The following is a 15,766-nucleotide window of genomic DNA, read 5'->3' as shown; positions in this document are numbered from 1 at the left end:
TGACTTGTTTTATGCTTCTCACTCTCTTTCTGTCAAGAATCTTTGGTTACCTTCTAAATCATCAGAAAAGACTGCATAGCAAGTAGTATGATTTCTCCCAGTTTTGAAAAATAATCTGAGTAGATTATTTAGATATCTAGAATATTCCCTTTCCTAATTGGAGAGGTATATATAATTTGGTCTTTTAGAATATTTCATTCAGTAATGAAGTGGTTTGCCCATACTAATTTTCTCCTTTGCCACACAAGGGTTTTTTCCTTTGTGAAATGTGTGCCATCTGACTTCAAACTGTCATCAACACCTGCTTATAGTGTAAAATGAACTTCTTTCAGATAGGCGTCTTTTTGTAGAAATAGTTGCAGGGAAGTCCCTTAACTTTTTCTCTATGTTCTTTCATTTAGCTGATGAAAGATTCTTTTTTTCTCAATTCTGATATGTCTGATTAACTCTCTGTCTTTTTTCTTAGACAGATAGATTTTGCTTTGAAAACACTTTCAGTTCTAAAGACGGTATAAACAAGAGACAGGTCAGAAATACAAATCAGACAACCAGCTCTTTGCAGTTTCTCCTTTTACCCTCTTCTGTGATACCTGCTGCGGCACTCTAACAGGCAGGAAAATTGTATCATAAATAGCTGGACAAGGAAATGTCATTTGATATTTTGCTGATGCAAATTCTTTGAAGATATATGGGTTCTTCCTGTGTCTCTTTGACCCCATCTTAGCATTCTTTCTGTTTCTCTTGGGTTCTTCTTAGCTATTTGGAGCATTGTTAGAATTTAGCAGTAAAACTTGCATAAGCTAATTGGGAGGCACTTTTTCTGTTTTGATTCTTCGGCTTTCCAGTGGTAGAGTATACAGTATAAGTATGTAGTACAGTCTGTGGTTAGATGGTGTCTCTATTCAGGTGCAGTGTCCAGCTTGGCTTGCATTGATGTCCTCTGCTGAAGTCACAAGAATCTTCATTTTGGTTGAGTGTTTCATTCTTCTTCATCATAATTAAGTTGAAGTATCAGAGGTTGATATGTATATGAAGTGAATATCTAAAACCTCAACATACACTCTCATTTCATTGTAAATTTTTAAGAGTGATGTAGTTATTCTTTAGGTGAGCTCATAGTGTGGGTTTTTTCTAGTGGTATATTTTGTGTCTGTTTAATGGGCTGAAGAAAATAAGAATTTGTACAGGCAAATTCTGATTTTGTAAATTCTGACTCCACTATTTACAGTCCCAGGACTTGGAAGCTGACAGTTTGCTTGGATGTTCTCTACTTTGTCTGTTTACATATATGAAGTTAAACGTTACAGTAGTATATGTGTATGTACATTTATGCTTATTTTTATGATTTGTATATAGGTTTATGATACTTATATTTTTAACTTTTCTTTAGCTTTGATGTGTTACTTTAGGCTGATTATTTGACTCCTTTGTGCTTGCATTTCTTCATGATGATTATTTACAGGGATATTTTGGCAGTAATTAATGATTTTTAACATTAATTGAAATTTTCAGAAATTTCAGAAAGCGTTAAATATTTGTCTTTTTTGCCCCTTTTCTCATAGGCTAAAGTAAATGAAGCTGTAGAATGCTTACTGTCCCTAAAAGCTCAGTATAAAGAAAAAACTGGGAAGGAGTATGTTCCTGGTCAGCCCCCATCATCTCAAAGTTCAGATTCAAGTCCACCCAGAAGCTCTGAGCCCAGTGGTCCAGAAACACCAGAAGCCAAACTACTTTTTGACAAAGTAGCTTCTCAAGGAGAAGTAGTTCGAAAACTTAAAGCTGAAAAAGCTTCTAAGGTTGGTGTGGTATTATTACGTTTGTGTGTTTTTGTTTTGTACACTACAGGCTACTTTCTTTGGAACGCTTTCTGCCCAAAAAACCTGGTTAACCTCTACTCTTAATGTCAGTTCTCAACTCTTTTATCTTGCCTTTTAGGGAATCGTTTGTTGATCCTTTTCCCACCAACTAGGGTTGACTGGACATGCTCATGGAACTCTGCTGTTCTCTGACAAAACACTTCAGTTTGGTTCAGTCACTCAGTTGTGTCTGACTCTTTGCGACCCCACTGACTGCAGCATGGCAGGCGTCCCTGTCCATCACTAACTCTCAGAGCCTACTCAAACTCTGTCCATTGCATCGGTGAAGCCATCCAACCGTCTCATCCTCTGTTGTCCCCTTCTTTTCCCACCTTCAATCTTTCCCAGCATCAGGATCTTTTCCAGTGAGTTGGTTCTTTGCATCAGGTGGCCAAAGGAATGGAATTTTAGTCCAAGGGACTAGCAAGAGTCTTCTCCAACACCATAATTCAAAAGCATTCTTTGGCACTCAGCTTGCTTTATAATCCAACTCTCACATCCATACATACTACTGGAAAAACCGTAGCTTTGACTAGATGGACCTTTGTTGGTAAAGTACTGTCTCTGCTTTTTAATATGCTGTCTAGGTTCAGTTCAGTCGCTCAGTTGTGTCTGACTCTTTAAGACCCCATGGACTGCAGCACGCCAGGCCTCCCTGTCCATCACCAACTCCTGGAGTTTACCCAAATTCATGTCCATTGAGTCGGTGGTGCCATCCAACCATCTCATCCTCTGTTGTCCCCTTCTCCTCTTTGCCTTCAATCTTTCCCAGCATCAGGGTCTTTTCAAATGAGTCAGCTCTTCGCATCAGGTTGCCAAAGTATTGGAGTTTCAGCTTCAACATCAGTCCTTCCAATGAATACCCAGGACTGATCTCCTTTAGGATGGACTGGTTGGATCTCCTTGCAGTCCAAGGGACTCTCAAGAGTCTTCTCCAACACCACAGTTCAAAAGGATCAATTCTTCAGTGCTCAGTTTTCTTTATATTCCAACTCTCACATCCATACGTGACCACAGGAAAAACCATAGCCTTGACTAAACGGACCTTTGTTGACAAAGTAATGTCTCTTCTTTTTAAAATGCCATCTAGGTTGGTCATAGCTTTTCTTCCAAGGAGCAAGCATCTTTTAATTTCACGGCTACAGTCACCATTTGCAATGATTTTAGAGCCCGAAAAGATTAAGTCTCTCACTGTTTCCCCATCTCTCACTGTTTCCCCATCTGTTTCCTATGAAGTGATGGGACCGGATGCCATGATCTTAGTTTTCTGAATGTTGAGCTTTAAGCCCACTTTCCCACTCTCCTCTTTGACTGTCATCAAGAGGCTCTTTAGTTCTTCACTTTCTGCGATAAGGGTGGTGGCATCTGCATATCTGAGGTTATTGATATTTCTCCCGGCAATCTTGATTCCAGCTTATGCTTCTTCCACTCCAGCGTTTCTCATGATGTACTGTGCATATAAGTTCAAAAAGCAGGGTGACAGTATCCAGCCTTGATGTACTCGTTTCCCAATTTGGTACCAGTCTGTTGTTCCATGTCCAGTTCTAACTGTTGCTTCCTGACCTGTATACAGATTTCTCAGGAGGCAGGTGAGGTGGTTTGGTATTCCCATCTCTTGAAGAATTTTCCATAGTTTGTTTTGATCCACACAGTCAAAGGCTTTGTCATAGTCAATAAAGTAAAAGTAGAAAAAGTAGATGTTTTTCTGGAACTCTCTTGCTTTCTTGATGATCCAATGGATGTTGGCAATTTGATCTCTGATTCCTCTGCCTTTTCAAAATCCATCTTGAACATCTGGAAGTTCATGGTTCACATACTGTTGAAGCCTGGCTTGGAGAATTTTGAGCATTACTTTGCTAGCATGTGAGATGAGTGCAGTTGTGCAGTAGTTTCAGCATTCTTTGGCATTATTTTTTTTGGGATTGGAATGAAAACTGACCTCTTCCAGTCCCGTGGCCACTGCTGAGTTTTCCAAATTTGCTGGCATATTGAATGCAGCACTTCCACAGCATCATCTTTCAGGATTTGAAATAGCTCAACTGGAATTCCATCACCTCCACTAGCTTTGTTCAAAATGATGCTTCCTAAGGTCCACTTGACTTTGCATTCCAGGATGTCTGGCTCTAGGTAAGTGATCACAGCATCGTGGTTATCTGGGTTATGAAGATCTTTTTTGTATAGTTCTTCTGTGTATTCTTGCCACCTCTACTTAATATCTTCTGCTTCTGTTAGGTCCATACCAGTTTTGTCCTTTATTGTGCTCATCTTTGGATGAAATGTCCCCTTGGTATCTCTGATTTTCTTGGAGAGATCTCTAGTCATTCCCATTCTGTTGTTTTCCTCTTTTTCTTTGCATTGATCGCTGAGGAAGCATTTCTTATCTCTCCTTGCTTTTCTTTGGAACTCTGCATTCAGATGCTTATGTCTTTCCTTTTCTCCTTTGTCTTTAGCTTCTCTTCTTTTCTCAGCTATTTGTAAGGCCTCCTCAGACAACCATTTTGCCTTTTGGCATTTCTTTTTCTTGGGGATGGTCTTGATCACTGCCTCCTGTACAGTGTTGCGAAACTCCGTCCATAGTCTTCAGGCACTCTCTCAGATCTAATCCCTTGAATCTATTTGTCACTTCCACTGTATAATCATAAGGGATTTGATTTAGGTCATACCTGAATGATGTAGTGGTTTTCCCTCCTTTCTTCAGTTTAAGTCTGAATTTGGCTATAAGGAGTTCATGATCTGAGCCACAGTCAGTTCCTGGTCTTCCTTTTGCTGACTGTATAGAGTCTCTTCATCTTTGGCTGCAAAGAATATAATCAGTCTGATTTCGGTATTAACCATCTGGTGATGTCCATGTATAGAGTCTTCTCTTGTGTTGTTGGAAGAGGGTGTTTGCTATGACCAGCGCATTCTCTTGGCAAAAGTCTGTTAGCCCTTGACCTGCTTCATTTTGTTCCAAGGACAAATTTGCCTGTTATTCCGGGTAGCTCTTGACTTCCTACTTTTGCATTCCAGTCCCCTATAATGAAGAGGACATCTTTTTGGGGTGTTAGTTCTAGAAGGTCTTGTAGGTCTTTGTAGAACTGTTCAACCTCAGCTTCTTTACTAGTCGTCTCATAGACTTGGATTTCTTTGATATTGATTGATTTACCTTGGAAATGAACAGAGATCCTTCTGTCGTTTTTGAGATTGCATCCAAGTACTGCATTTTGGACTCTTTTGTTGATCATGATGGCTACTCCATTTCTTCTAAAGGATTCTTGCCCACAGTAGTAGATATAATTGTCATCTGAGTTAAATTCACCCATTCTAGTCCATTTTAGTTCACTGATTCCTAAAATGTCAGTGTTCACTCTTCCCATCTCCTGTTTGACCACTTCCGATTTGCCTTGATTTATGGACCTAATATTCCAGGTTCCAATGGAGTATTGGACTTTACTTTCATCACCCGTCACATCCACAACTTAAACACACTATATTTTAATTATTGTCTCTCTTGGCTGTAAGAATAGAGGCCTGTGTCTATCAGTGCCTGGCATACTGGAGACCCTTGATGCGTACTCTTTGTGTGACTCATGCCCCTAAAGCTCTGTCAGTCTCAAATGGCAGCTTTTACTTTGAACTTTTGGGGTAGTTTGCGCTTGTCATATTATACCATAGGAGGAGGATTTTTTGGTACAAATTCACATGAGTGGAAAACAATCATTACAGGTTTTGAAGTTTAACCAGTAATATAGAAGCTTGATTACTGTCATTTTTATAATTGTGAAATGTTCAACTTCTGTCCTGTAAAGACTCATATTAAATTGCAGAATACATGTTATATCTAGTGCTTTCCAGTAGAACTTTCTGAAATGATAGAAATGTCTTCTAACTGTTCTGTCCAGTACCGTAGTCACTAGCCTCTGGAACCGTTGAGCAGTTGAAATGGGGCTGTTGTGACTGAGGAATTGAATTTTAAGTTTTATTTAATTTAAATTTAAGTAGCTGCATGTGGTTAGTGACTGTTCTTTAAACAGAGCAATTATAGTACAATTTTTTAGTAACTTTTCCAGTTCTGTCTCTACTTACCGTGTTCTTTTATTCATTTCAATAGTTAGTATATTTAACATATACTGACCGCTAGCCCGTACCCCTCTGCCTTTGTGTTTTCAGATCTGCTTGTAAAACACTGGACATCGGTGCTTAGGTAGTGATTGGAATTAAATGCTGTCTTCTCTTTTTCCTCTTCTGTTAAAGGATCAAGTAGATACAGCCGTACAAGAACTCCTTCAGCTGAAAGCACAGTACAAGTCTCTGACGGGAGTAGAGTATAAGCCTGTCTCTGCCACTGGGGCTGAGGAGAAAGATAAGAAAAAGAAAGAAAAAGAAAATAAATCTGAAAAGCAGAATAAGCCTCAGAAGCAAAATGACAGCCAAAAGAAAGATTCCTTTAAAACCCAAGGAAGTGGGCTGACACCAAATGGAGCAGGGGAAGGACAAGGGCCTAAGAAGCAGACCAGGTAATAAAACGGAAACTTCAGTTGAAGTGAAACAAAGTTTTAGATGAATTCAACTTTTAATTATTGAAAAAAAACTTCTTTTTGGTTAGTTTGACTATCACATTAAATTGGAGAATGCTAAATGTATAATGTCAGCAGATAGCTTCTGTTCATTTTCTGTCCTCCACTGTCTCAAGGGCCTAAGAATATGTTACCTAAATGGTAACACATTCATTTGCTTGGTTCACGAATCTTAGAATATAAAAAGTTCAGCAAGGTCTCACTCCTATGCTTGTTTCCCATTTTCCCAGTTCCTCCTACCACCGTAATGAACTGGTCACCACTGTTACTGTTCTTCTCTATCCATCAAGAGATTTTCATTTGCTTACACAAGTAAAAACAAATACATATATATGTATGTATTTTGGGAAAAGACCCTGATGCTGGGAAAGATTGAAGGCAAAAGGAGAAGGGCGACAGATGAGATGGTTGGGTAATGTCACTGACTCAATGAATATGAGTTTGAGCAAGCTCCGGGAGACAGTGGAGGACAGGGAAGCCCAGTCGGTATACTGTGATCTACGGAATTGCAGAGTTGGCTATCCGCAACTTAGTGACTGAACAGCAAAAATGTTATTTTTTCTCTTTTTCCTCCCTTTAACACAATTGTTAACCTAACTATACATATTGTTTTGTACTTTAGCAGATTTTTCAAATGAAAATCTTTTGTGAGGACTAAATGAGAACTTCATTTGAAATAGGTTTTTAAAATGGTTAAATATGAAACAAACGTGGTTTAAAGATGACACCCGCTGTGGAATAGACAGTGTTACGATATTTCCAATCCATGTGAACAATAAGATTTCTCCATTATCCCCATCCCAAAATTAGTGTGAACTCTATGTGAGGTTTTCTCGAAGCTAAACTTAAGCTAAGCTGATGTTAGCAGCTACTACTTAGAGATACTTTGGTGTTAAGATTTTTTTAGCTGAATTTCAAATCTTGCCTCTCATCTCTCATGGCATACACAGAAGGTCTCCTTAAACCAGAGAATACAACTGTGACTTTTCTTGCGCATCAACTGGGTGATTAGAATTATAGAATAGTAGAGGTGAGAACAGAACATTTTACCTTTTACCTTCTGACTGCTTGTGAAAGGGCCAGACTTCACGTAGACATTTTGCTGAGATGTGTCAAAGTGAGAAATGGACAATTCAAATGTAAATACATTCAGCTTTTAAGCCAATAAGCCAATAAACTAAAAAGATGGACCTTTTATAAGACATAACTATTGGGTAGACTTTCTGTGTGAATTTTTAAGACTGCAGTTTGCTGAATAATTGTCAGTGTTTCAATAAAAAGATTATTGCCTAGAATAGTTTTTTATTGTAGACCTAATTTATTTTGGAAGCATCTATTTCTGTGACTTTTATTGACTGAAGTTAAAAACTTTAGAACATGTAAGGATATATATGCACACACACATATACACATTTATGTATTGACATATGTATATACATATACCCATTGTTTTTTACTATTTATAGGTGCTTACAGTGAGACACTGATGTTACTCTAATTTATCTGGATTGAGATTGGCAGAAACTTCTTTTTATTTTTTAGTGAGAATAAATTCTGTCTTTACTACAAATTAGTAGTAATTTATAAAGAACTTACAAGGTAACTTATAAAGAACTTTGTAAAAGGAACGTCTGCATTAAAATCATAGCTTTTGGTTAGGCTTAGCTTTCCTAATTTTTGTGGACAGTATCACACTACCCTTTAAGAAATGACTTAACTACTTTCTAGGATAAAAATATAGGGATGAATACAGAAGAGATACAAACAGAGAAATAACTCATACTGAAGAAAAACAAGCCATTTTGAAGTTTCGGGGTTTATTTCTATTGAGCCTCAAAGCAGTTGCTGGATGAAGAGATTTATATTTTATTTTTTATATCTACAGGTTGGGTCTTGAGGCCAGAAAAGAAGACAGTCTTGCAGATTGGTATTCTCAAGTGAGTATGGGCTCAGTTGATTTCTTCTTTTAAATTTCTCAAAGGCTACTTACAATTAGATTCTAAAATCCAGATACAGAGTAATAATGTATAATGCCTTTAGTAATCCATAGTATAGTCATGTAGCGTGTCAATTTTCAAAGCGTGCCCACAGAAAGTATTGAACCGAGAAGTAGATCTATGAGATAGTCATTATTTTATTTTTGTTTTGTTTTTTGGTGAGGTGAAAGTCTTAGTCCAAAGTAACAAAACAGTAAAACAGCGGAAGCAAGTTAGAATGCAAGTCTTATGACCTTAGAGCACTCTTGTTTCTTAGAAGGATCTAGAAAGATCCATCTTACATGCACATTAAGAGGATTTACCAGCAAGGAAAGCCTCCAGACTTAAAGCTTGACTGTCATGCTCTCGGCACTTACACTGTAATTTTGGTTCAATTTAGGCTTCATAGAATGTATTTTTCTTTTAAAAAGGTCATCACAAAGTCAGAAATGATTGAATACTATGATGTAAGTGGCTGCTATATCCTTCGTCCCTGGGCATATTCCATTTGGGAATCCATCAAGGACTTTTTTGATGCTGAGATCAAGAAACTCGGTGTTGAAAACTGCTATTTCCCCATGTTTGTGTCTCAAGGTGCATTAGAGAAAGAGAAGACTCATATTGCTGACTTTGCTCCTGAGGTAAATTAGCCTGCTTTATCTATTTTTGCAGTTTTCTCTTATAAAGTCAGAAGTATATTTTCAATTCACACTTGAATAGTAATTTAAAAGACAGGTTACAGCAGTCAACTTAGAGAAATGTAAAGCCATTTAAAAAAATTATATTTCTTTCATCAGTGTAAATCATGATTCTTTTTGTTACATTAATTAACCGGCTTTTACCTTTTAGTAAAAATTATAAATACAGTATAAATTATAATTTATAAATTATAACATTATGATTTTATATTATAAAATAAAAATTATAAAGACAGTAAATACTTTTTCTCATGGTGAACAGTAGTGGTTATTTTAACTTGCTTAATTGATATAGCAAAACTTGAAATAAAATTTGCCTACATCTGTGTTCTTTCTCTAAAGTGCTGTTTTAAAAATGTATGAAAAATGATTTTATGTTGCTAGGTTGCTTGGGTGACAAGATCTGGCAAAACAGAGTTGGCAGAACCAATTGCCATTCGTCCTACCAGTGAAACAGGTGAGGGTGGGCGTTGGAACGCAGGAGAAAAGCTCATTGAACATTAGAGACAGCTTCCAGAGTTGAGTTTCACCTTTTATTTTGTGATATTTGTAATTCCTGTTGATGATACAAAGTTTAATGAATGTGGATAAAGATGAGCGCAGATTTGAGTGGCATAGAATTTTGTTCTCTGACAGTATGCTTTGTGGAGCTCTTTGTCATCCAGATAAAATTTTTTTTTTTTTTTTTAAAACACTTGTATCATCTTTCATTTCATGCTATAATTTTTCAGAACTTCCCATGGACTTTTATTCTTGGAATTGATTATAAAATTGCAAACACTAGTGTTTTATGCCCTATTGACTTGAAATTAGTCATTTTCAGGTTACATTTATATAGAGTTTTTATAGGGTAATAAGTGATTTCATTTACACCTTGTATTATTCTCACAATGGTGTAGTTAGGAAAGTAGAGACAGCTACTGTTATCTCCACTTTGCAGGTTAAAGAAAAACAAGTTCTCTGATGGGATAAATGGTTTTCCTAAAACTACACATAATAAATGGGAATACCGCTTGGAAAGTTCGAGCCTTTGGGCTTGTTAGTGTCTTCCAAAGTGGTTATCTATCTTTAGAGCTAGAGATTGTTTGCTCTTTATTTGATACTTTCAGTGATACTCTTAATAATGATGCATTATTAAAATTATGACACCAGCTTTTTTTTTTCACAAGGCAGATTGGCAAAGTTTTCTTTTTGTTTTATTAATTGTAGATAATCCTGAATAGGCTATGATAAGACAAGTGTCTTCACTTAAATTACCAGTTCATGGCAAGAGCTTTCAGACTCTGGGTAGACACAGCAGATAGATTTAATGTAAAGTTTGGTAGCTGCTGCATTTAGCAGGTTATTTAACTTCTCTAAGCTCAACTTCCACATTTTCAGTATTGAGATGATATTTATTTCATGGGTTGAATGTGAGGATTGAACAGTGTAATGAATGCAAACAACTTAATATAGAACATAGTATATACTGTAAGATGTTCACTTAATGTCTAGAAACAAAACACTGAGAAGTTGTCAAATGTAAATCTCATTGTGAAGAACATAAAATACGGTCAAGTTTTTCCTTGACTAATCCATTTTCTGAACTACAGTACCGCTCACTCACCTGCACAGACACAGCGCTTTAGTTCCTATTATGTTGCTGGTTTATGGTACAGCCTGCAAGGGGAACGACTGACTGCCCATGCTTCCCTGTGTCTTTTCAGTAATGTATCCTGCATATGCGAAGTGGGTGCAGTCCCACAGGGACCTGCCCGTGAAGCTCAACCAGTGGTGCAACGTGGTGGTAGGTCACTCCCATCTTACAGTTCTTCATTCTTCTTCTTAGCCATTAAAAAAAACACACACAACACATGTTTTTTCTTACTTTTAGATTCAAAGGATTGGGAATATGAAAGCATTTTTGAAATATTGATATTTTGGATCACAGTTAGGATTTCTGATTGCTTACCACATAAAGTTGTCACTAAAAATTGAAAAGCTCTAATGAGCAGACCGTGTTCTTGTCTCTTCCAGCGCTGGGAGTTCAAGCACCCTCAGCCTTTCTTACGTACCCGTGAATTCCTCTGGCAGGAAGGGCACAGTGCCTTTGCTACGTTTGAAGAGGCAGCAGAAGAGGTATAAAAGTTGTGTTCCATGTTAATTCTGTTCTGATTCTTTGTCCAGACTATGCATTCCACCCCCTCCCCAAGCTGTGAGTAATGCAGTGCTATCTACATGGTAGTAATCATTCAGTAAATAAGTTGAAATTTGGTCTGACTCGAAATGACATTATAAGACAGCTTTCTGGTATAAATTGTTTTGTTCCTTAAAATTTACATATCACCTCTTAACGTTAAAAGCAGGTTAATTCAAATATGTTAATGTTAGTTGCTCAGTCATGTCTGACTCTATGCAACCCCATGGACTGTGGCTCACCAGGCTCCTCTGTCCATGTTATTCTCGTGGCAAGAATATGGGAGTGGGTTGCCTGCCATTCCCTTCTCCAGAGGAATCTTCCTGATCCAGGGACTGAACCTGGATCTTCTGCATTGCACGCAGGTTCTTTACTGTCTGAGCATGAACTTAAGGAACTGCATATTGAAATTTTATTAATAAACGTACTGCTTTAAATTTTCAGATGAAAATAGTTTTGGACTTCAATGTATAGAAGAAATTATTATAATATCATGGGTGAAATTAATTATTCTTCAGGATGTCTTCACCCAGGTTACTGTGTATCTTTTATAAGCATTCATTTTTCTCTTATATTCTAAATTTATGTATATTAAAAATTATTCTAAAACAGATAACTAATGAGAACCTACTGTATACCTCAGGGGACCTTATTCAGTGCTCTGTGGTGATCTAAATGGGAAGGAAAAAGAGGAAATAGTACAGCTGATTCTCTTTGCTGTACAATAGAAGCTAATGCAACATTGTAAAGCAATTATACTCCAATAAAAATTAATTTAGAAAAATGTTCCATTTCTTTGAGTTCTGCTTTGTCTCTCTTAATGAATTTACACTGGCTGCTTTAACCTTTCCAAGAAAAAAGATTTTTGTTGTTTGAAGTGCTTTCCCCACCACAGTTAGTTTTAAATAGTACAGTTTTTATAGATCTATAACCAATAAATATAGCATAAATTTGAACACTTTTACATTTAACATGTTACAGGTTTTGCAGATACTTGACTTATATGCTCGGGTATATGAAGAACTCCTGGCAATTCCTGTTGTAAAGGGAAGAAAGACTGAAAAGGAGAAATTTGCAGGAGGAGATTACACCACTACAGTGGAAGCATTTATATCTGCCAGTGGAAGAGCTATCCAGGTATCAGTCTGCCACAGAGGATTCCTAGGGGACTGAAAGCATAGCCATGGCCAATCTGAGAAGTTTCTTCTGCCATCAAAGAAGTAGACTCTTAAAAAAATATATAAATATCACATGCTTCTAGGTTGTGTTATAATTTCAGGCCAATCTGTACCATTCCCCCCGAATCTCCGATGTCAGTTAAATCAAGCTTGTATTCTGAATTACCAGAGCATGGATATATTTTTTTAAACCTTTGTAATTAAAGTTACGCCTATGAAAGGGTCTGCCTTACAGCAGAAGAGGTATAATAGTTGTCTTCTGTATTAATTCTGATAGAATTTTTTTTTAACTAATCTTAGTCTTTTTTGTATCAGTTATGCTTTAAAAACTCATTTAACATAAAAAGGGAAGATAAAGCAGATCTAGTGCCATGCTAAGGTGTGTGGTCTTAACAGTAGTTATTTTCAAAGGCAAAATGGGTCGTTAAAAGATGTGTTTCTCTCTTTTAGGGAGCAACATCACATCATTTAGGACAGAATTTCTCTAAAATGTTTGAAATCGTTTTTGAAGATCCAAAGACAGCAGGAGAGAAGCAGTTTGCCTATCAGAACTCGTGGGGCCTGACAACTCGAACTATTGGTGTGATGACCATGGTTCATGGGGACAACGTGGGCTTAGTGTTACCGCCCCGTGTCGCCTGTGTTCAGGTAAGCAAAGTATTCCTGGTCATCATTTCTTTTATAAAATTCAAGCCATATTTAGTGAAGAAAATTTAAAAGTGTGCTTTTCTGGATGTCATTCAGGTAGGTTTTGCTGATATGGAAACAACACAGAATACAGTCTAGATTTCAGTGTTGTGTAACTATGTGTATTATTCATGTTACTGTTTTCTACCCTTTAAAATTTTCTACCTACTTTATAAAACTTCTAGAAATTATTTTTTGAAATGATTTATAATAGGTTAAATGAGAAACAAAAATGCATTCATCATGGACAAACAATATGCAGCTCATTGCTAGATATTCTGTGTAGACCACAGAAGTTGACTGCTGTGAAGATTTATGGCCACTAGGAGGTTTTGATTTGTGAGTGCTAGGTGGTGATTGTGAATTCATTACTTTTGTATGATGCTGCTTTGTACAAATTTGTAATATCACGCTGGATTCTAGGTGGTGGTTATTCCCTGTGGCATCACAAATGCACTTTCTGAAGAAGACAGAGATGCTCTACTTGCAAAATGCAGTGATTATCAAAGGCGGTTACTCAGTGTCAATATTCGAGTTCGAGTTGATTTGCGAGATAATTACTCACCAGGTTGGAAATTCAATCACTGGGAACTCAAGGTAAAGTCTTCCGTTGCATATTTTACTCCCACTCTCCCAATTTGGAATTTTATTGTTTGAATAAAAATGATCTTGAAGACCTTGTTTATGGTTAACAAACCCCCTATGGTTGTTACTAAAACGTTTATATCAAGGATTCATAAAATAAGTTATTTCAATAGTAAGACTATCAGAATCATGGTGCATGGACATCAACTGTTAATAGCTGTCATTGGTGCAGCTAATCAGAGAGTAATTTCACACCACAGTTTAACAGTGGTGTGTTCGTTCTTACTTTGTATATTCAAGTCTAGTCTAAATTCTGGTTTAATGTTTTTGATTTAACTTTTATTGCACAGTCATTAATAGGTGATCTGTGTTCTTTATTCCATTTTTCAGACTTCTGAGATTTAACTTTTTCTTAATGATGAAACAGGAAATCTTGTTAGAACTAGCAGTTAGGAGTCAAGAATTTATAAACTCATATTACAGGCAGTGGATGGGAAGAGGTAGTGAAGTTGCAGGTTCAAGCTTTCAAATATGCAGTCTTAGCCATACTGGGATTATTCAGTATTAATGCATGTTGGGTTCCCAAAGTTGCTCATCTTTATCTCTTTATTTGTTTTAAATGGCCCCTCAGATAAATCTCTGCTGAAGGATAGTAGTTACATTGATGCTGCTTTCCTTTTGTGATATACTTTTTCCTCTACATACTCTCCTACCTTTAATAAAGACTTTAAAGTTGTGTAAATTTCCCTTTAATTGCAGTCTTTTTTACTTACGTGGAAATAGCAAGTGTGTGATTTCAGTAATACCTTCTCTAAACCCATTTGTACTTGCCCAAGGTACCAAAAAGAAACTTATCCCTTGCTACTAACTGGACTGAAAGGTAAAAAATAGTCCTCCACGCCTGTGGGCCTCTCCTTTGCCTTCCTCTGGTCTGTCCCAGCCCTCCCTTGCCCAGGATAGGATGGAGTCCTAGTGCATTTTTATTGTCATGTCTTTTTAGTTTCTTTTAATCAGGAGTAGTTCCTCAGCCTTTCGTTGTCATCCATGGTATTTACATTTTTGTAAATATAGGTCAGTTATTTTATAGAACGTTCTTCTGTTTTGATGATTACTCATTAATTTTTGCCTTCTCCAGTAACTTTTCTTCTCTCTTCCTGCTGAGGGTAGTCTCCCACTTTTGATTTTTTGATTTTCTGCACTGATTTTTATTATTTGTATGCATGCCTTAATTACCCTGCAAAACATGAAGCTTCTTCAGGACAGGATCTCTTTCTTATTCATCTTTTAAAATATCATTGCACTTAACACTGTTTCTTAACGCATGTATCAGTTCAGTTCAGTTCAGTCTCTCAATCGTGTCTGACTCTTTGCAACCCCATGAGCTGCAGCATGCCAGGCCTCCCTGTCCAGCACCAACTCCCAGAGTCCACCCAAACTCATATGCATTGAGTCGGTGATGCCATCCAACCATCTCATCCTCTGTCGTCCCCTTCTCCTCCTGCCCTCAATGTTTCCCAGCATCAGGGTCTTTTCAAATGAGTTAGCTCTTCACATCAGGTGGACTTTGGCCTGATGTTCAGCTTCAACATCAGACCCTCCAATGAACACCCAGGACTGATCTCCTTTAGGATGGACTGGTTGGATCTTCTTGCAGTCCAAGGGACTCTCAAGAGTCTTCTCCAACACCACAGTTCAAAAGCATTAATTCTTCGGTGCTGGACTTTCTTTATAGTCCAACTCTCACATCCATACATGACCACTGGAAAAACCATAGCCTTGACTAGACAGACCTTTGTCGGCAAAGTAATGTCTCTGCTTTTTAATATGCTGTCTAGGTTGGTCATAACTTTCCTTCCAAGGAGTAAGCGTCTTTTAATTTCATGGCTGCAGTCACCATCTGCAGTGATTTTGGAGCCCCCCAAAATAAAGTCTCTCACTGTTTCCATTGTTTGCCCATCTATTTGCCATGAGGTGATGGAATCAGATACCATAATCTTAGTTTTCTGAATGTTGAGCTTTAAGCCAGCTGTTCATGGGGTTCTCAAGTCAAGAAT

The 15,766-nt window shown here is 37.3% G+C and overlaps 1 protein-coding gene across 2 annotated transcripts in view; it reads left to right on the top strand.

Annotated features, from left to right (window-relative positions):
- EPRS1 (glutamyl-prolyl-tRNA synthetase 1) overlaps positions 1 to 15,766 on the top strand; it is a 64,653-nt gene that overhangs the window by 40,553 nt on the left and 8,334 nt on the right. For both annotated transcript variants that reach the window (XM_070767961.1, XM_070767960.1), the window contains 10 exons: positions 1,563 to 1,796; positions 6,090 to 6,352; positions 8,298 to 8,349; positions 8,820 to 9,029; positions 9,471 to 9,543; positions 10,793 to 10,872; positions 11,103 to 11,204; positions 12,244 to 12,399; positions 12,891 to 13,088; positions 13,551 to 13,724. In XM_070767961.1, the coding sequence (XP_070624062.1) occupies positions 1,563 to 1,796; positions 6,090 to 6,352; positions 8,298 to 8,349; positions 8,820 to 9,029; positions 9,471 to 9,543; positions 10,793 to 10,872; positions 11,103 to 11,204; positions 12,244 to 12,399; positions 12,891 to 13,088; positions 13,551 to 13,724 (1,542 nt within the window). The remainder of the gene's footprint in view (positions 1 to 1,562; positions 1,797 to 6,089; positions 6,353 to 8,297; positions 8,350 to 8,819; positions 9,030 to 9,470; positions 9,544 to 10,792; positions 10,873 to 11,102; positions 11,205 to 12,243; positions 12,400 to 12,890; positions 13,089 to 13,550; positions 13,725 to 15,766) is intronic.

Source organism: Bos indicus, chromosome 16 (assembly GCF_029378745.1).
Source record: "Bos indicus isolate NIAB-ARS_2022 breed Sahiwal x Tharparkar chromosome 16, NIAB-ARS_B.indTharparkar_mat_pri_1.0, whole genome shotgun sequence".
NCBI lineage: Eukaryota > Metazoa > Chordata > Mammalia > Artiodactyla > Bovidae > Bos > Bos indicus.
Note: the sequence above shows the minus strand (reverse complement) of the source record. Positions and strands in the feature narration are given on the sequence as shown.